The 20,675-nt window shown below is 46.4% G+C and overlaps 1 protein-coding gene across 1 annotated transcript; it reads left to right on the top strand.

Annotated features, from left to right (window-relative positions):
- Positions 1-778: 778 nt before the first annotated feature.
- On the top strand, positions 779-18,156 carry LOC142930463 (fructosamine-3-kinase-like). The gene is made up of 4 exons (XM_076072817.1): positions 779-941; positions 15,161-15,283; positions 16,092-16,249; positions 17,003-18,156. Exons 1-4 carry the CDS (start codon positions 864-866, stop codon positions 17,019-17,021), a joined length of 378 nt encoding a protein of 125 aa, XP_075928932.1. The 5' UTR covers positions 779-863; the 3' UTR covers positions 17,022-18,156.
- Positions 18,157-20,675: the final 2,519 nt, after the last annotated feature.

Genomic DNA, 20,675 nt, shown 5'->3' with positions numbered 1-20,675 from the left:
CAGACACAGAGACTCACACACACACACACAGAGACTCACACATACAGAGAGTCACACACACACAGAGACTCACACAGAGAGTCACACACACACAGAGAGTCTCACACACACACAGAGACTCACACAGAGACTCACACACATACAGAGAGTCACACACATACAGAGAGGCACACACATACAGAGAGGCACACACACACAGAGTCTCACACACAGACTCATACAGAGAGACTCACACACACACACAGCTTCACACACACACAGAGAGTTACACACACAGACTCATATAGAAAGCCTCACACAAACACAGACTCGCACAGAGAGACTCACACCACCACCGCCACCACTCACCCACAGCTCGGTTCCACTCCTGCTCTGGGGTCGGTCCGCGTCTCTCTAACGGCCAAACTGCCAGTCGGAAGCACGTGGCGCGAGACGCGGGGGCGGTACAAGGTAACCACGCCCCCCGTGACGTCAGAGCCATGAGCTCCTCCCCCTCACATCTGAGCTCCTCCCCTCTGCCCCCCCCTCGCGACCACGCCCCATGGTCCGCCATTTCCCTCCCCCTCACTACCCCCCTGCCCCCCCTGCCCCTCCTCGTGACCCCCCTTCCCCCCCCCCGCCCCTCCACATTCGCAACCCCCCATGCCCCCTCACAACCCCCCATGCCCCCCCTTTTTCTCCACCTAACGAACCCCCTCTATGCCCCCCCCTTGCCCCCCCTGCCCTCCCCCTCGTGTCCCGCCCCCTCACCCCCCATGCCCCGCCCCCCTCCCCCGCTGCTACTTCCGCTTTGGCCGGGGCCGAGTGGAGGCGGCGCGCGCTGTGGATTGTGGGTGGCGAGCGGCTGATTTGGTTTCCCGCTCATGGCCACCGTCAGTGGCTCGCGAAAGCTTCTGAAGCGGCGGCTCGCTGGGCCTCCTCTACGTCGACTCAGCCTGAAGGTGAGAACCTCGCGCGGTGTGTCCACATCAGCAGTGGCGTCGGCGGCGGTGGGGGGAGACAGAGGAGGCGCCTGGCCCACAGCCGTCACGTTCTGCTGAGTTCACGGCGCTGCTTCAAGCAGAGCTCGGCCCTGCTGCTGCTGCAGTTGAGAGGCACTCCCAGAGGGCCGTGTGGCTGATGGGAATTATAATTGTGGTTAAATTATAGTTGTGGTTACAGTTGTTGGTCGTGGTTATTGTTGTGTGGTTGTTATTGTGGTGGTTGTGCAGGTGGTGGCACACGAGTTAACCCATAGCACCAGGGTCTAGCCCTCCTCTTGTACCTAGCCAGGCAGAGCAGTCAACCCATGGCACCTGAGTCTGGCCAGTGACCTCCTCCTGAACTTAGCCTGGCACAGCCGTCAAACCTTGGCACCTGAGTTATTGTGGGGACATCACCGCCACGTAGTGGTGAATGGTGTGTGTGGGCTTGTGTGTGAGTATGATGGTGAATGCGTGAGTATGATGGTGAGTATAATGGTGAGTGTATCATGGTTAGTTAGTAATACTGAGTGTGAGTTTGACTAATTCTCCTCCCTCTCGCTGTCTCTGCTTTCCCCCCTAACTACCTCGCCTGGTGTACAGGAGGTTGTGGGTTCGACCCCGACCCTGATGCCTGCTGTATATTTGGAGTTTGCGTGTCTCTGTCTCTCCCTGTGGTCGTGTGGACTTTTTCTCCGGGTCCTCCGGTTTTTCCCTCCACATTTAGAAACATTCGTTTAAAGTTTTGACTTAAAACTTTAGTGACTGTGATGATGAGCCACTTCGTTGAGCTATCATTGGTGCCAAGTCGCTTCTGAAGAAGAGATGTTTAGCTCAGTGGACCTTAGTCTAGTTTTCTCTCTCCTTCCCGAGCACAACAACAAGCAGGAGCAGGGGTAGGAGCATTCTCCACTTAGTGGTGGTGACGACACCACGGTGCTTGTGCCAGGATATGTGCACCAGAGATATCCATCACATAGAGACCCATAGAGTCATCACACATAGACCTATACACTCACCACGCACATACCCTCAGACTTGCACAGAGAACCATAGACTCACCACAGAGACCCATAGACTCATCAGACAGAGAACCACAGACTCAAACAGATCCACAGGCTCACACAGAGCCCTATAGACTCACCAAACAGAGACATAGACTCACCACAGAGAGACAGACTCACCAGACAGATACCCATAGACTCAATCGTACCCATACTCACATAGAGACCCATAGACTCACCACAGAGACCCATAGACTCAGAGAGAGACCCATAGACTCACCAAACAGACCCATAGAATCACCACATAGAGACCCATAGAGTCATACAAAAACGCATAGACTCATCACACAGAGAACCACCGAATCAAACAGACTCGCACAGAGCCCTATAGACTCATAAAACAGAGACACATAAACTCACCACACAGAGACCCACGGACTCTCACAGAAACCCATAGACTCACCACACACAGATCCATCGACTCACAGAGAGACCCAAGGGCTCGCATGTGTGGTTATTTAGTTGAAGGTGGAGGGGGATTACCAACCCATTGCACCCATCCAGAACTCCCTGTTGCCATTGTGTGGCTGCGAGGCGACGTGAGGTTTACAGCTGGTCAGATTTGGCGCCCCCCCCCCCAAAATGGCATTTCTCACAACCACCGCTGCGTTATCGACCGTCGCCATTCGCCAATAAGTGACAGTGACGTCACCACGGCGCCTGTGCCAGGCCAGGTGCACTTTGAAGCCACGTGAAGTGTCGAAGGCTCGCTGACAGAGATGACTGGCAGATGCACCACCTGTTCCCTGCACTGTGCCAAATTGCTGCATATTTATCATCCGGTGTTCCGCTCGTTGTTGTGAGCGTCACTCCTCTATTGTTGGTGGAGGGCGACTGTCTCCAACTGTCCAGTAGAAGCGTCCTTCACGAGCCTCCCTCGCAGAGGCCGATCCCGACACCGCTGGTACCAGTCGTCGGCAAAGCCCACTCAACTCCACATCCTCCCGTACCGCATCAGTCCACCTCCACTCCAGCCCATGGCGTGCCCGCCCATCTACTCTCAACCACTTACACCACATATTCGTTAACGATGCGCACCCTAATCTGCCACTACGGTTGTGTGCAGGGTGTTGTGATGTCACGTAGTATGACGTTTCTCCTGGTCCCCCCCCCCCTCCGTTATAACGCGCCGTCTATCTATGGCCTCGTCGCATTGGCCTTCATGGACGAGTGGTGATGGTGAAAGATGATTCAGCGGTGGACACTGAATTACCGGGGCCCCATTTAACGTTCAGGTGACACGGGGCACGGTACGTGAAGAACCTCTTATCTGTCCTGTAAGCAGACTCCTCTACGTGGGATATTTAACACCTCTTAATGCACAGACAACAGCCAACTCAGCCTTGCCTGCCGGAGGAGCTCGCTGATGATCGGACAGTGTCCAGATCTCTCAAGGATCTGTGAGCTACTCGCACACAAAGATCCCCCGTGTAGCCTTTAACAGACTGTTGGGGCAAGTGCTTTATAACATCATCAAAGGGGCGCTGCAATATGATGCAATCAAAATCACAGATCAGAGATTTTCCTATATATGGTCTTTGTTGATCGTGAATCGAGACTAATTGTATTGATTCCACTCAATCGATCCGGCAGCAAGCTCAAAATGTCCGATTTTATCTGCAATATTCTGCGTTTCACAGATCATACAAAGCAACGGTATTGATGCCCGATTTGTAGGAGTGGGTGGGTGGCAGGGTGAGTGGGTTTGTGAGTGGGTGAGTGAGTGTGTGGGTGGCTTTTGTAGTTGAGCGGGTGGGTGAGTCAGATAATGAGGCGCCGCAGTGGCGAGATGTTAACTCCCTCGCCCAGAATACAGGCTGTAATCAATTCGATCCCGACCCTGAAGCTGTATATTTGGAGTTTTCATCTTCTTCCGTGGTCGCGTCGATTTTTTTGATTCCTTGGGGTTTGTTTTACACGTAGGCTTTCGCGACCAATATTATCCATAATAGAGGTTTTTTTTGGGTTAGATCGCGTAAATATATAAATGTGTCGTTAAAACCCACCACCACCCGACACAGCCAACTAGTAAGGGTTGTCACGTAATCAGAACATGCCAATTTATCACTAGTACAGCACACAGGTGTGTTGGAGAGTCAAGCCACAACATTTACAATCTGAGTACAACGTTTCGCCAGTAATTACAACTAGCTTCATCAGGCGACAGCCAGATTTGTGGAGAAGTTAGTCTGTTTCGTTTCTTATAAAGAGGCATAGATGTGGTGACCACACTTTGGCGCTCTTGATGCAAAGTGGGGAGGGGGGGGAGATTAATGAGTCAACGTACATTATGCATGCGCATTATGCGAACCCTTTGCGCTTGTCCTTCCGGTCCATTGTGTGCATTAAAATAGCCGGGGTTTCCCTCCGCATTTCAAATCAACATGCGTTTAAAGGATTTGAATGCAATAAATGTTTACGTGATAAGCCACTTCGTCGACCTATTATTTGTAATCAGGTCACTTGATATACCTCTGTGGGCCTTACCTGGTAAAATAAAAAAAATTGTTTAGTTTCAGTTTATTGGATGGTTGAGTGGGTAGGTGGGATTTTGAGTGCGTGGGTGGGTCAGTTGGAGATTGAGTGGGTGTCAGGGTGAGTGGGTGGGTAAATTGGTGAGTGAGTGAGTGTGTTTGAGATCCAGTGGGTGGGTTTGTGAGTGGGTGGGTGAGTAGGTGGCTGAGCCGGAGAGTGGAGTGCCATGGTGGCGAGTTGTTAACTGCCTCGTCTTTTATAAACTAGGTCATGGGTTCGATCCCGACCCTGACGTCTGTATATTTAGAGTGAGTGGGTGTGTAGGTGGGTGCATAGGTAAGTTCTTGAGTGAGTGGCTTGGTGTGTTGATGAGTCAGTGGGTTAGTGAGTGAGTGGGTTTGTGAGTGGGTGAGTGAGTGTGTGGGTGGCTTTAGTAGTTGAGTTGGTGGGTGAGTCAGATAATGAGGCGCCACAGTGGCGAGATGTTAACTCCCTCGCCCGGTATATTGGAGTTCGTAGGTTCCCCCCAACCCTAAAGCCTGTATACATTTGGAGTTTGCATCTTCTCCCCATGGTCGGGTGGAATTTTCTCCGGGTTCTCCGGGTTGTCCCTCCGTATTTAGAAACATGCATTTATAGAATGTGACTGCTATAACGTTCTACGTGAAAAGCCACTTCATTGAACTGTTATTTGTCATCACGTGGCTTCTGAAAAATATCTATTTTGCTGTGGGCCTGACCTGGTAAAATATAAAAAAAAATATTCAAAATTTAGTTTAGTGTGTGGATAATTGGGTGGGTGGATGAGTGGGCAAGTGCATGGGTGAGTGCCTGGGTGGGTTTATGGGTACTGAGTGGCTGGGTGAGTCAGTGCCTGGATGCATGTGACGGTGGGTGTTTAAGTGAGTGGGTGACTGTGTGGGTTAGTGGGTGGGAGAGTCATATAGTGGGGGGCCACAGTGGCGATATGTCAACTACCTCGCCTCGTATACAGAAGGTTGTGGGTTCGATCCTGACCCTAATGCCTGTATATTTCCCTCCACATTTAGAAACATGTATTTAGAGGAGTTGGTTGCTATAAATGTATACATGATAAGCCACTTTTTTGAGCTATAATTTTTGGCGATGGTGCTTCTGAAAACGATATTTATAGCTCGGTGGGCCTGACCTGGTAAAATAAACCTGGTTGAGTTAGTGGGTGGTTGAGTTAATGGGTGGTTTAATTATTGGGTGGCTTTATTATTGTTTGGTTGAGTGATGGGTGGGTGGATGATTAGTTATTTGGGTAGTGGGTGATTTGGTGAGTCGGTGAGTGGCTGAGGGAGTGGGAGGTGGTTGGGTGAGTGTGTGGGTTAGAAATGGAGTGGGTGGCAGGGTAAGTGGATGTGTAAGTGGGTGAGTGAGTAGGTGCGTGGCTGGGTAATTAGGTGAGTGGCTCGGTAAATTATTGAGCAGCTGGGCGAGTAGGTGAGTGTATGGGTGAGTGTGGGTGGGTATGTGGTTGGGTGAATGAGTGTGTGGGAAGGAGGTTAGGTGGGTAGTGGGTGGGTTATACATTGAGTGAGTGCGTTAGTGACTGGGTGAGTGAGTGGGCAGGCGGGTGGGTAAGTGGGTGGGTTAGCAATTGAGTGGCTCGGTGAGTGAGTGCTGGGTCGGTGAGTGGGTGAGTAGGTGAGTGTGTCGGTGTTAGTTAGTGGGTGGGTGATTGATGGGGTGGGTGTGTGAGTGAGCAGATGGGTGGGTGGGTTGGTGAGTGCATGAGGGAGTAAGTGGGTGGTTGGGCGAGTGCATAAGTGAGTGGGTGTGTAGATTAGTTTGGTATGAGATTGAGTGGGATGCTGGGTTAGTGGTTGGGAAGATAGGTGGGCAAGTTAATGAGTGAGTGGGTGGGTAAGCGGAGGGGTGATTGACAGGTTGGGTGAGTGAGTGAATCGGTGAGTGACGGCTGGGTGGGTAATTTAACATGGGAAGTTGAGTGGGTAAGTTAGCGTGTAAGTGAGTGGATGGTTGAGTCAGAGAGTGAGGCGCCAAGGTGGTGAGATGTTCACTATTTTGCCTAGTATACAGGAGGTGGTAGATTCGATCCCGACCCTGTCGCCTGTATATTTGGAGTTTGAAAGTTCTCACCCGTGGTCGCCTGGATTTTGTTCTAGAACCTCAGGGTTTTCCCTCTGCATTTAGAAGCAACATGCGTTTAGAGGATTTGGCTGCAATAAATGTATCTGTGATAAGCCACTCGTATATCTATCATTTGTAGCCAGGTCTATTCTGAAAATGATCTATATAGCTTAATGGGCCTTGCCTGGTGAAATAAAAAGTAAATTTCAGTTTAAAGCTTTCATGACTGCAAGGATTCATCTTCTTGGTTCTTTCGGTAAAGTCACGTAGAATGGGAATAAAATAATAAAATAAAATAAGACAATAAAATTCTCACGACGTTTTGGCCACAACACAAGTGAGTGGGATGCTGGGTTAGTGGTTGGGAAGATAGGTGGGCAAGTTAATGAGTGAGTGGGTGGGTAAGCGGAGGGGTGAGTGACAGGTTGGGTGAGTGAGTGAATCGGTGAGTGACGGCTGGGTGGGTAATTTAACATGGGAAGTTGAGTGGGTAAGTTAGCGTGTAAGTGAGTGGATGGTTGAGTCAGAGAGTGAGGCGCCAAGGTGGTGAGATGTTCACTATTTTGCCTAGTATACAGGAGGTGGTAGATTCGATCCCGACCCTGTCGCCTGTATATTTGGAGTTTGAAAGTTCTCACCCGTGGTCGCCTGGATTTTGTTCTAGAACCTCAGGGTTTTCCCTCTGCATTTAGAAGCAACATGCGTTTAGAGGATTTGGCTGCAATAAATGTATCTGTGATAAGCCACTCGTATATCTATCATTTGTAGCCAGGTCTATTCTGAAAATGATCTATATAGCTTAATGGGCCTTGCCTGGTGAAATAAAAAGTAAATTTCAGTTTAAAGCTTTCATGACTGCAAGGATTCATCTTCTTGGTTCTTTCGGTAAAGTCACGTAGAATGGGAATAAAATAATAAAATAAAATAAGACAATAAAATTCTCACGACGTTTTGGCCACAACACAAGTGGCCTTCTTCAAGTGAAGAGACAGGTCTGTCCGGAAGACAGAGCTTGAATGAACGCTGACATGCAAGGACCGCGTCTATTAAGCTGTGTGGGCGGAGTTAAAATATGAATTTGCATGTTACCTGCATCACCTCCGGAGAGGAGGAGGGAGGGGGCTGGGAACACAGGCAGAGAGGAAACAAGAAAAGGGGCAAGTGCAACAGCCAAGGTGCGCTGTTGTGTCCTGAGTTGCCTTATGACTATGCTGTAAACTGGACTACTATATAATACAATAGTATACCTTCCAATCTAAACTACATGGTATAACATCATATCATAGACAAATTCCACTTTTGAATTATACAATGCGTTACTTTACACTACCCTATACTTTAGATTATAAACTATTAGACTTGTGATATTACACTATGTCTTATTCTATGAACCCAACTATATACCACACTGATGTAGATTCATTATGCAATTACGATGCTATATATTGCCTTATGAGTTATGTTAAACATTACAATGTTATACTATTAATTATTATACTACATGTTGTAAACCATACCATTGACCGTGGTGTGAGAAGTATTAAGAGGCAGTGCCAGCGAAAGGGCTGCGGTCTGAAAATCACCATAAAATACAATCAATTAAGAACTGAAATGGTTTAAAACATCTTTCCAATGGTTACTAAGCCGGAATCCATCTTCTCGGTTGAAATTGTCTCTGTGCTTGTATATGTGGATGGCCTCATGAACGAATCTCTCATGGTAGCCGGTTGGCTTGCAAAGAACCTCTGTCTTGGAGAAGTCAATGTCATGTGAGCCCACTGAATTATAACAGTGATCTGCCACGGCAGAGGAGTTCGTCCTACCGTGTTTCAAGTCTGCTTTATGTTCGCGGATGGGGTCCCATATATGTCGCATGGTTTCTTCAATGTAGCTGCTACCACAGAGGCACTTTAGTTTGTAAACGCCCGGGTACTGTATGTCTGGAACCACATCCTTTACAGATGGAACCAGATCACGGATTTTTTGTACTGTGTTGAATCGGACCTGGATCTTGTGTTTATTCAGGATTTTGGAGATATTTTTGTGACCCCCACAATTTACAGTGAGGGAAAAAAGTATTTGATCCTCTGCTGATTTTGTACGTTTGCCCACTGACAAAGAAATGATCAGTCTATAATTTTAATGGTCGGTTTATTTGTGGTGAAGGTTGTTTTGAAAACGAGCTATGTAGCTCATTGGGCCTCACCTGGTAAAATAAACATCATTTAGTGTGTAGGTAAGTGAGCGGTGTGTGAGTGAGTGCATACGTGTGTAGGTGAGTGGGCGGTGGGTGAGTGAGATATTGGGTTAGAGATATAGTAGTGGGTGGCTTGCTGAGTGGGTGAGTGGCTCGGTGGTTAAGTTAGTGGTGGTTGAGGTAGTGGGTGGTTTAATTAATAGGTGATTTAGTTTGTGAGTGGTTGAATTATTGGGTGGTTGACTGATGGGTGGGTGAATAATTCCGTGGTAATGGGTGAGTAGATGAGTGGGCGGGTGGTTGGGTGAGTGGGGGATTAGAAATTGAGTGGATTGCAGGGTAAGTGGATGTGTAAGTGGGGTGGGTAAGTAGGTGAGTGGCTGAGGGAGTGGGCAGCTGGTTGGGTTAGTGGGTGGGTTAGAAATTGAGTGGGTGGCAGGGTCAGTTGATGTGTAAGTACTGGGTGAGAAGGTGAGTGGCTCATTGAGTAAGTGAGTGGATGGGCGAGTAGGTGAGTGGATGGATGAGGGAGTGAGTGGGTGGGTGAATTAGTGGGTGGGTGAGTGGATGTTTGGGTGGGTGGATGAGTGAGTGAGTGTGTGGGTGAGTGAGTGAGTGTGTGGGTAGGTGGTTAGGTGGTTAGTGTGTGGGTTAGAAGTTGAGTGGGTTAGTACCTGAGTGAGTGAGTCGGCGGGTGGGTTGGTGAGTTCGTTGTTGGATGAGTGGGTGAGTATTAGTGGGTAGGTATGTAGGTGAGTGATTGACTGTGTGGATGGGTGAGTGAGTGAAGAGATGGGTAGGTGGGTTGGTTGGTGGGTGCGTGAGTGAGTGAGTAAGTGGGTGCGTGAGTGCATAAATGGGTAGGTGAGTGAGTTAGTGGGTATGAGATTGCGTGGGTGGTTGGGTGAGTGGTTGAGAATTAATTTTGATGAGTTAGTGGGTGGGTGAGTCGGTGAGTGAGAGGTTGGGTTAGCGTATGGGTAGGTGAGCAAGTGGTTGGGTGAGTGTGTGGGGTAGTGAGTGATTGAATAAGTGGGTGAGTGAGGGGCTGGGTGGTTGGCTTGGGTAGTGAGATTGTGGGTGGGTAAGTGAGTGGGTGAATGGGTGTATTGGTCGGTGAGTGTGTGAGTAAGTTAGTCGGCACGTGATTGAGCGGGTGGCTGGCTGAGTGCGGGAGAAGATGGGTGGGTGAGTTAGTGGGTAGGTGAGTTGGTGCGTGGTTGGGTGAGTGAGGGGGTGGTTGGGTGAATGGGGGAGTGACTGGTGGGTGGGTAAGTTAATGTGGGAGGTTGAGTAGGTGAGTTAGTGTGTAATTGGGTGAGTGGGTCAGAGAGCGGGGTGCCACTATGGTGAGATATTAACTACCTCACTGAGTATACAGGAAATCGTGTATTCGATTCTGACCCTGCTGCCTGTATATTATGAGTTTTAATGTTTTTGCCTGTGTCCTCGTGGATCTTTCTCCCGGTCCTCCAGATTTATCCCTCCGCATTTAGAGTCAAGATTTGTTTAGAAGATTTGGCTGCAATGAATGTCAGCGTGATCAGCCACTTCGTTCACGTATCAGTTGTAACCAGATCACTTCTAAAATGGTTTATATAGCTCTGTGGGGCTTACCTGGTAAATGACAAAATAGTTTAGTTGTAGTTTATTGGATGGGTGATTGGGTAGGTGGGTAGTTCGGTGCGTGGGTGGGTTAGAGGTTGAGTAGGTGGCAGGATGAGTGGGTGGGTGAGTAGATAAGTGGCTGGTGAGCATGTGGGTGGGTGAGTGCGTGAGTTATAGATTAAGTGGGTGGATGGGTCAGTGTGTGATTTGGGGCGTGAATAGGTGAGTGGGTGGGTTAGTGGAGTGTTGAGTGAAGTGGGTCGTTGAGTTAGTGAGTGGGGGGTATGCAGGTGGGTTCGTAGGTAAGTGCTTAAGTGAGTGGCTGGGTGTGTTGATGAGTGAGTGGGTTTCGCGATTGAGTGGGTGCCAGGGTGATTGGGTTCATGAGTGCTTGGCTGGGTGTTTGAGTGGGTGGGTGGGAGGCTGAGTCAGAGTGGAGCGCCAGGGTAGCGGAATGTTAACTCCCTCGCCATTTGTATAGGACATCGTGGGTTCGATCCCGATCGTGACGCCTGTATATTTGGAGTTTGCATGTTCTCCCTGTGGTTGCATGGATTTTTCTCTGGGACCTCCGAGTTTTTCATGCATATTTAGAAATATACATTTAGAGGCTTTGGCTGCTATAAATGTCCACGTGATAAGCCACTTCTTTGAGCTACCATTTGTTTGCCACGTCGTTTCCGACAAGGATCTGTATAGCTCAGTGGGCCTTACCTGGTGAATTTAAAATAATTCAATTGTAGTTGAACTATTTTAAGTGAATAGGTGGATGAGTGGGTCGGTGGGTTGGTGAGTGGCTGGTTTAGTAAGTGAGAGGTTGGATGAGTGGGTGGGTGGTTGAGTTGTTGGTTTAGAAATTCAGTACGTGGCAGGGTGAGTGAGTGGGTGGGTGGTTGAGTTGTTGGTTTAGAGATTCAGTACGTGGCAGGGTGAGTGAGTGGGTGGGTGGCTTTACGAGTAGGTGGGTGGGTGGATAAGTCAGAGAATGGGGCGCCATGGTGGCTACGAGATGTTAACTACCTCGCCTGGTATATTGAACTTCGTAGGTTCGATCCCGACCTTGACGCCTGCTGTATATTTGAAGTTTGCATGTTTTCCCCGTGGTCGTGCAGGTTTTTCTCCAGTTTCTCCAGTTTTTCCCTGCACATTTAGAAACATGAGTATTTTGAGCATTTGGCTGCTATAAATTTCCATGTGATAAGCTACTTCGTTAGGCTATCATTTGTGGCCAGGTCGGTTCTGAAAAATAGCTCTTGTAAAATAAAAAATGGTTTCATTTATAGTCTACATAGGATTGACTTCCCAGGAAGTAACACACATTGTATAAACCCCAGAAGAATATTGTTTTGAGTCACCCAAACCAGAATGTGAACTGATATATTCGTATTTTCCAGCGAGGTTCTCGGCCACAGACCACCTGGACAAATATGATGTAGTTTAGGTTGCATATGAATTATTACTTGGGGTTTGTTGACATGATAAAGTTAATGTTTTCTTTGACAGGTCTATTGTGTTGTACACTCTGACAGGGGCTCAGGCTTGTTGGGGCAGCATCTGGCTGAAATGCACCTTCACAACAGGAAGATTGGAGAGAGGCTTCACAAGGAAGAGAAAACTATCGGTATTGAATCATGAAAATGTAAAACATGTGTAAAACTAGGCCCACTGATCCAACCCTAGCATCATGTCAACTATGTATTATGTTGACATTCCTTCGCACTGAGAGTAGGCATGCTAATCGGATCTAATGAATATGTGTAAACAAACACACATTTCATACAGCTGTTTATTAATCGTAAAAATCAAGCGATTGAGCTAGTGAATGAGATAGACACATGCTGTCATTATTTCATACATGAACACAACCAGCCAGCCAGCGGTCATGATTTTCCACACCTAATCACATTCATCTCTTTGTTTTAGCCATCTTTGTGATGAAGGGAACTGTATTGTTCATGTGTGTGCAATGTACTTTTCAGAATATGAATTATGTTGGGTAATATATGAATTATGGCTATTAAAAGTATCTGTATTTAAGTCCATCAGGGCAAACTCTTCTGCAAAGGAGACTTAGAGCATTCAACATTGCGTCCCTTTATATTTTTGCTAATCGCAATTTTTTTCGATTTAAAGCTTTCATGACTGCAGGGATTCATATTCTTGGTTCTTTCGGTAAAGTCACGTGGAAGGGAAATAATAAAATAATACAAATAAAACATATAATAAAATTTTCACGAAGTTTCGGCCACAACGCAAGCAGCCGTCCTCAGGTGAAGAAACAGAGCTGTTGGAAAGACAGCGTCTTAATGAACACTGCCCAGTGTTCACTGCCCAGTGTTCATTAAGACGCTGTCTTTCCGACAGCTCTGTTTCTTCACCTGAGGACGGCTGCTTGCGTTGTGGCCGAAATGTCGTGAGAATTTTATTATATTATGTTTTATTTGTATTATTTCCCTTCTACGTGACTTTGCCAAAAGAACCAAGAATATAATCGCAATATGTTCAGGAGATAAATGTCAAGGTCTGCTAGCCAAAAGAAGGCTTTAGGAGAGAGTTCATGTAGTTTTGCTATTCATTCATTAAAGGGCAATACAGTAAATGCTAAAATAAATGTTTCCAGCTAATTTTTTTATATACGCCAGATTTACAAGTCTGTAATGTACAGAAAATACCATGGTTGGCCAGACCATTGCTCGGCATCTGCATGTGGCTCCTGGGCAGTTCAAGTGTGGCTCTGCAGAGGCGCTGCTAATTTGTAACTCTTCAATTTAACTTTATATGAAGTGAGAACAATCTGGTATCGGAGGCAGGCCATGAGTACTCTCAGGGCACTCAGATTTCTAAACTCAAAATTCCACAGCCAGTCGACACGAGTCAAATTCTGTATGGCTAATCTTTATCTCTTGTGGCTCCCGCGGCCATCTGAAGATTATGGTATGCTGCTGGTAGGGTCAGGAAAGTTGGTCACCCTTGGTATATATCTGTATATGCGTTGATGATTTTGTGCAATGTTCAGCTGCTCCGTCACGACAGGGGTCCCAGTCAGTTTGACACTGCTAAATTAAGGTTCTCATGTGCTTTACAGATTTTGATAAAAATTTCAGTCTTGAATTTCTCCCAACAGGTATGGACCCTGGGCAGGAGGATGTAGAGTATGTGGGTTTCATACGGCTATATGCTGTGGTTACATTCCACATGTGATCTCCGCTTTAAAGTCATGAAACTGGTTGTAGCCCATTTAAATTTTAATATACCCGTTTAACACGTAGGCTTTCGCGGCCAATATCATCCATAATATCGTTTTTTTTTGGGTTAGATCGTTGAAATATAAATTTGTCGTTAAACCCGCCACCACCGACACAGCCAATTCGTAAGGTTTGTCACATAAACAGAACATTCCAATTCGTGAAGGGCTCACAAGTGACATCATCACATCTATCCCTCCAAGGAATGAAACAGGAGGATTTCTCTACGAATTTGGCTGTCCACCTAATGATGATAGTTGTTATTACTGGCGAAACGTCATACTCAGATTGTAAATGTTGTGGATTTTCCCTCCAACACTTCGGTTTACTGTACTAGTAGCGGATTGGCATGTTCCGTTTACGTGACAACCTTACTAATTGGCTGTTAGGTGGTGCTAGGTTTAACGGCTCATTTATTTTTATGCGATCTAACCCAGAAAAAACTATATTATAGATTTAATATACCCTTTTGTTGAAGGACAGCCTGGGTGACCAAAGTTTTATAGGAACGGCAATAATGTTTACTTGATTAAATTAGTTTTATCATGGAGCGGTGAAATCAGCTGTTGTTCAGATGTCAGTCTAATTAGTATTACATCGTAGAAATATGAGAGTCCTTTGTGTAATAGTCTATTAACCACTGATGATGGTAACATTGGTTTAAGGTTACATTTTAAGAAGAACTAGATTGACTTACATTTTATCTTGCATAAGTACACAAATTTATAAAACAATATATTTGATTAAAGAATGCATATATTTTCTTCCATTGCACACAGTTGTACCATTGATAACAGGGCAAACAGTTACAACTGACATCACCAGATGTCACTCAAGTTCCCTGAGAGATCGATCTTGCATAACCAGTGTTCACATAATCAGTTATGTTTTCGCTAATTACCAATTACACTCAGCCGGGTATGACAGACTTGTATGAATGTATGTTGAACTTCCTTTCCACCGTACATAGCCAACCGTGCTAAGCGGAGGTGCGGGAATTAAGCGCAGAACCTATCGTTAGGATCAATGCTGTTGTAATTTTTTATGAGGATATCAATTGGTGGCTAAAATGAGATGTTCAAAGACTACAGCATGATAATCGGTACATAACATGAGTGTCGAATTATGTCTTAAGAATTACCCAGCCATTTGTACGTAAAATTCAACGTTTCTGGGTGACATCTTAAGTCCGTGTTCTTCATTGCAAGGCCCGCGGGCCGGTGGCAGTCCCTGGTGTCCTTTTTACTGCGACCCCTGACGTGCAGTCCCCGACAATACACACAAGTGAAAACACCCCATCATGCTGTCAAACCCCCCAATGGTTTCAAATGTGAGATGGCTCTTTCACTGATAATGTCTTATTCACGAAAGTGGCCCCCCTCCGAAAATGAGTGAATATCACTGTTTTAGGTCAAGGATTGGCCAAATAAAGTAGGTATTATTTGCTTATGTTTTTAAATGTCTGTAATAAAACTATATTTATGCCACCAGCTGAATGAGTGGCAGGAGGACTGGGTGACGTTCTTCTCACGGCAGCGACTGCAGCTTCAGCTGGACATGATAGAGAAGGACTACGGTGAACGGGAAACCCGCGAGCTCTGGTCTCGGCTTCAGGTTCGTAAGCCGTTTCACTCTCGCCCTTAACCCTTTACCGTTCCGAGACGACTGCTCATTTCAGAATGGGTCTCGTTCACCACCGAATCTCGGAACGCGCAAGCGGTTCAGCGGTAATTTTATTTAGAGAGGCATAGCGCCGTTGTTTTTAAAGACATTGTACACGCCACAGAGCACCGTAGCGACAGGACAGCACTCTATTATAGCTGGTACCAAACTGTGCTACACACCTTCCCGCACGGCCTTGTGGGATCCTCGGTACCGATAAAGTTATTTAATATTTACTTCCTATTACGTTCCGATGACGTACACGAGATTCAGCGGTGAATGGGATGCACCCCGCAACTTGCAGTCATCTCGGAGCAGGAAAGAGTTAATACATGCAGCAGTGTAGTTCATCATGTGCACAAAGGTAAAGTGGTGTTTCACACGCAGGCTTTCGCGACCAATATTATTCATGATAAAGTTTTTTTTGGCTTAGATCGCGTAAGTGTAAATGCGTCGTACACCCACATCCACCCAACACAGCCCATTAGTAATGTTTCTGACATGAACAGAACGTGCCATTTATGTTATTGCTCGGCACTCTGGTGTGTTAGAGAGGAAACGCAGAACATTTTCAAACGAGTACGACCTTTAGCTGGTGATTACAACCAGCATCATCAAGCAATTGCCAGAAGCGTTCTGACTTCTGGCAATTGCCTAATGGCAATTGGAGTGGGTGTACGACGCATGTAAATTTATGCGATCTAACTCGAAAAAAACGTTATCATGAATAAAATGGTGTTGTTTTTTGCGTGGTGTGCAGCTTCGGTTGGGGGATTTTTTCCGGGACGTAGAGGTGGTTCCGGCACTGCTCCACGGTGACCTATGGACTGGGAACGCTGCAGAGATAAATGAAGGGCCCGTCATCTTTGACCCAGCCTCCTTCTATGGGCACTCGGAGTACGAGCTTGCCATCGCTGGGTAAGAAAAAACTACAAACAACCAAAACAATAGCAGCAACTGCCGTTCACTGCCCTGTCTGTGGCATGCAAGGTTCATTCGTATAACCTCAGTGTGGCAAGGGCTGGCTCATTAAATAAATAACAGAGACCAGGTAGAGTTGTGGTTGAGATGTCTACATGCTGAGGTCTCCACCCTCTCTATTTGCTAACTTACAAAGATTCATCCTTCCTTGCTAAGGCTTTTTGGGCAAATCCTGTTAAAGCTGATACGGTGCACAAAACAATAGTGGAACGATAAAACTCTTACTTATCCACGGCACTTGAGGATGCTTGAATGTTCCAAAAACACAGTTTGTCGAACAAGGAACCCCTGGTTCAGAGACAAGTTGCCACTGATGTGCTTTACCAGAAATCCAAGCTGAAGATAATTCATTACACGTCAAATGGAATTCAAACCCTCAGAGCTGGGATATGCTTCAGTGAACAAAAACACATTTGACATGATGTTTACTGTGCAGCCATTGGTGACCAAGTTGAGACCACAGCATTCCTGCCCTCAATTCGCAGGAACGTTTGTTGATAGATGGCTCACTGAATTTTGAACGGAGGACCTCAATGGCATTGGGTCGGTGCTCTGACATTGAAATTAACCTCGAGCCACTCAATTTTCTGCATTACGTTGAATTTGTGAAAATGTTGTTCATTGTTATGTTGTTCGTGCTGGAACAGCAGCATTGTAAGATTTTGAATGTTTGGTGTTGTTTGGGTACAGGATGTTCCAGGAGCTTTAGCTCCACGCTTCACTCATCCTACCACGCTCTCATCCCAAAGTCACAAGGCTTCGGCAAGAGCCAGAAGCGCTAGCAACTCTTCCACTACCTGAACCACTGGAATCACTTTGGGACAGGATACCGAGGGTCATCCATCTCCACCATGCGCAGTCTCCTCAAGTGAATGAACGGTGCAGGAAATCGTGGGCTATGGTGTATGACTATAAAAATTCTTATCGGCCATGATATACATTGTTGAATAAAGGCCTTCCCTAAGCCACCACTAAATCTCACGAAACTTGTCCATTTAAATGCTGTGCAATGCCCTAGGCATTCCACGTGAGTGTGACCGGGGGTCCCTTTGTTCCACATCCTGGCCGTGATCTCCACGCGAAAACTGGGTCAGTTAATGTCCGAATCAGAATCTTTAATTAGGCTGGACGAATCTGATGAGCTATGAAGCTCTTTTTTTCACATATGTCCAGTCGGGGCGAGTCAGAAAGTTACAACAACAAACAACAGTACAAACAGATGGGAGGGCAAAGTAAAGGAATGCGAAGCAAATTTTGACTTAAAACTTTCGTGACTGCAGGAAATCATATTCTTGGTTCTTTCGGTAAAGTCACGTAAACAACAAACAAAAACAATAAAATAAAGATCGCTTGTGTTGCGATTGAAACGTCCTGGGTTTTTTGCTTTTATTATTTTCAATTGATTTTTTGGGGGTTATTTATTTTCTTATTTTTTTTATTTCATTTGAATTTTATTTCTTGTTTTCTATTTACGTGACTTTACCGAAAGAACCAAGAATATGAACGCTAAGCAAGTCATGAAATAAAAATATATAAGAGTTCAAATTGCATTAGTGCATCAATTCCTGCCAAATTTTTTTATCACCAAATGCCATTTTGGGCAATGCAGCATAACAAAAACAATCCCAGATGTTTGGCTAGTACCAGTTACAGTGTATGTTTTTGTTGTTGTTTTGCTATGGGAGTAAACCCATGCAGAGAAAGGGACCAGAATTAGGAAAGCGAAGCCAGGCACTCCTTCAGAAGATGCCATGCACGGGCGTGTCCACTGCACCACCCTGACGCCCAAACAAATGGAATTCAAATAATCTACAATACTGGCAAATAAACCCTATTAGTATCAACCGAATGTCTGGACAATCTGACCCCCTCTACACAAGCAACAGCTGAGAGTCAACGCTGTGATGTTGTGCGATTGGTGCAAGCGACCCATCGTTGTGTTTTAATGTTGAGCGGTTAAACTTGCACTGTTGTGGGGTGAGGTCAAGGCCGATGGCTGCTTCCAGCGGTGTCAAGATGAGCGTTTTGAAGAGGCTCGCGAAGGATGATACTTGGCAGTTGGGTGCAGTCTCCCTCCATTAACAACAGAGGGCAGAGGAGCGACGCTCACAACAATTGGCTGAGCACTGGGCGTATACAACGCATGAAGTCGGCAGCAAGTTTATCTCAGGGAGTTGACCCGCACACGACAACTGGGTCTGTCCCGCGTGTTCACGCTATAATGCGGCTGCCTTCATTTAGGGAACGCGCACCGCCATAAGGCGACTTGTGAGCGGTCGACGCCGAACTACTTTCTTGAGCTGCGCGGTTGAGCGAGACGAGACGGTAACGCGGCGGCGTCCCCTCAAGTTATTTGTAACCCAATTCTGACTGCGCTTGGACATTCATTACGGGGGAAATAGTTTTCGCTTAATGCGCCACTTTTCAGGAACGCATCTACTGCGTTAAACGAGGACCCGTCGTACAGGTGCTGTGCACACTGTACTCGGAATCAAAATCTGTTTTGACCCTGGAGAAATCCGAAGCGCTATCAAGCTCTCACTCACAGGTGTCCAGTAAGAGGCGGTGGGGGGGTCACCAAGTGACACGCAGCTTGACCGTGGAGTAGACCGCGAGGACGCCAAAGTCGCCTAGGCAACGCCGCCCCCCTCTGGCTCTGCCTGCCTCGCTCTGTGCACGTGAGGTGCCAACCACGTGACGCGGGCCACTGCGCGCGTTGCGTCACCGCTCACCGTGGGGGGCCCCTCCGCTACGTCCACATTGTACAGTCGCACATTCTTTAATAGTCACACTCTTAATCATGTTTATGGTCATCGTCATTAAAGGTGAGTTTAATAATAATACCACTACTACACAATGTGTGCATTAATATATACGGCATGAATAAAACGCACCTGTAAATATCCTATGTAAGTTTGACCTGACATTATTGCACAACAATTGCCCAGCCACCGTGGGATGTTTATCCTCCAATGTGTATCTGGCTCTGACCTGACTTATATAAAAGTGCAGCTCTGCAATTGCTTGGTCACACCACCGCTGGTGAAAAGACCTTCATGAGAGCAAACTCTTTACGAGTATTTGGTCTACTTTTCCATATAACAATAGGTTTTACCCTTTCTGGCAATACAACAGGTGTCAAGATGTTAAAACACCAAACAGAATCCTTATTCAAGGAATCCTGTCTGCATTAACCACACGTACTTGTGGTGAACATGCAAACATGCTCTGATAATATATGCATTGTCTTTGAAACTGATTAGTCCACACCAGGAAGGTCCCATATTCTACTTTTCCACGTTGACCAGGTGTGTTGGAAGAGCCGGCTGAAAGCCACACTTGGCTGCATCACACGTGACTTGCCGATCAGCTAACTGTGGTGTACCCATTTAGCGACCTCTGGTCTGTGAGTTCAGTTTACTAACCATTAACAGCATGGCAGCTTTCTAATTGGCTTGTGTGACAATTAACCCATGTCATTATCTCTTGCACAGCCTGAAATAAGTTTTGGCGTCAGGGATGGAAATTATGACTCACCCACCTGCACCTGCCTTGTGCTCCCAGACACCTAAGGACCTTACTACCGCTGTGAGAAATTGACGGGCGTAGACTGCTGCATGGCGATGATGTATTCACGTCGTTCCTGCTGTTTTCCTCTTTTGCTAGGTGATGCAATTGGTGTGCCAACACCTCCAGATGCAGTTCCTGAAGGACGTGGGCATTCGGGACATGTTCGTTTTGCCTGTGATGAATGAGTTTGTCCAAACACACAGGGAAGTCAGCCTGTTCATCGAGGTGCGTTTCCCATGTTTATTTCACTCGATTGGTCGTCTGTTTGCAAGGTCATGCTCTGCCCAGAGGTCACCCACTGAGATTTTTTTAATCGTAACATTACCGTCACTTGGGTTTGGCGATCGATTCAACGGGGCAAAAATATTTGTAAGAAGCGTAAACATGGCAACGTGATCATTGTCAGACCACGGAGGACCTTCAGAATGCCGAGTATGATCTTTAAATTGATCCTGGACTCGTTCGGGGGATATTTGAACAATTTGAATATTGGGGCGATATCGTCTTGCTACGGGTCTGGGTGAGAAGTCTCCCAGCGTTTTTTTGAGTCCATGATCGAGATTTTTGGGTTAGAGCACGTAAACATGCACTCAATAATACACTAAATATGCACTATTTATTTATGTATACAGTGAGGGAAAAAAGTATTTGATCCCCTGCTGATTTTGTACGTTTGCCCACTGACAAAGAAATTATCAGTCTATAATTTTAATGGTAGGTTTATTTGAACAGTGAGAGACAGAATAACAACAACAAAATCCAGAAAAAACGCATGTCAAAAATGTTATATATT

This window comes from Petromyzon marinus, chromosome 39 (genome assembly GCF_048934315.1).
Source record: "Petromyzon marinus isolate PM22_M1 ecotype Great Lakes invasive population chromosome 39, UKy_Petmar_22M1.pri1.0, whole genome shotgun sequence".
NCBI lineage: Eukaryota > Metazoa > Chordata > Hyperoartia > Petromyzontiformes > Petromyzontidae > Petromyzon > Petromyzon marinus.
The sequence above is the reverse complement of the archived record's forward strand: the minus strand, read 5'-3'. Positions and strand labels throughout refer to the sequence as shown.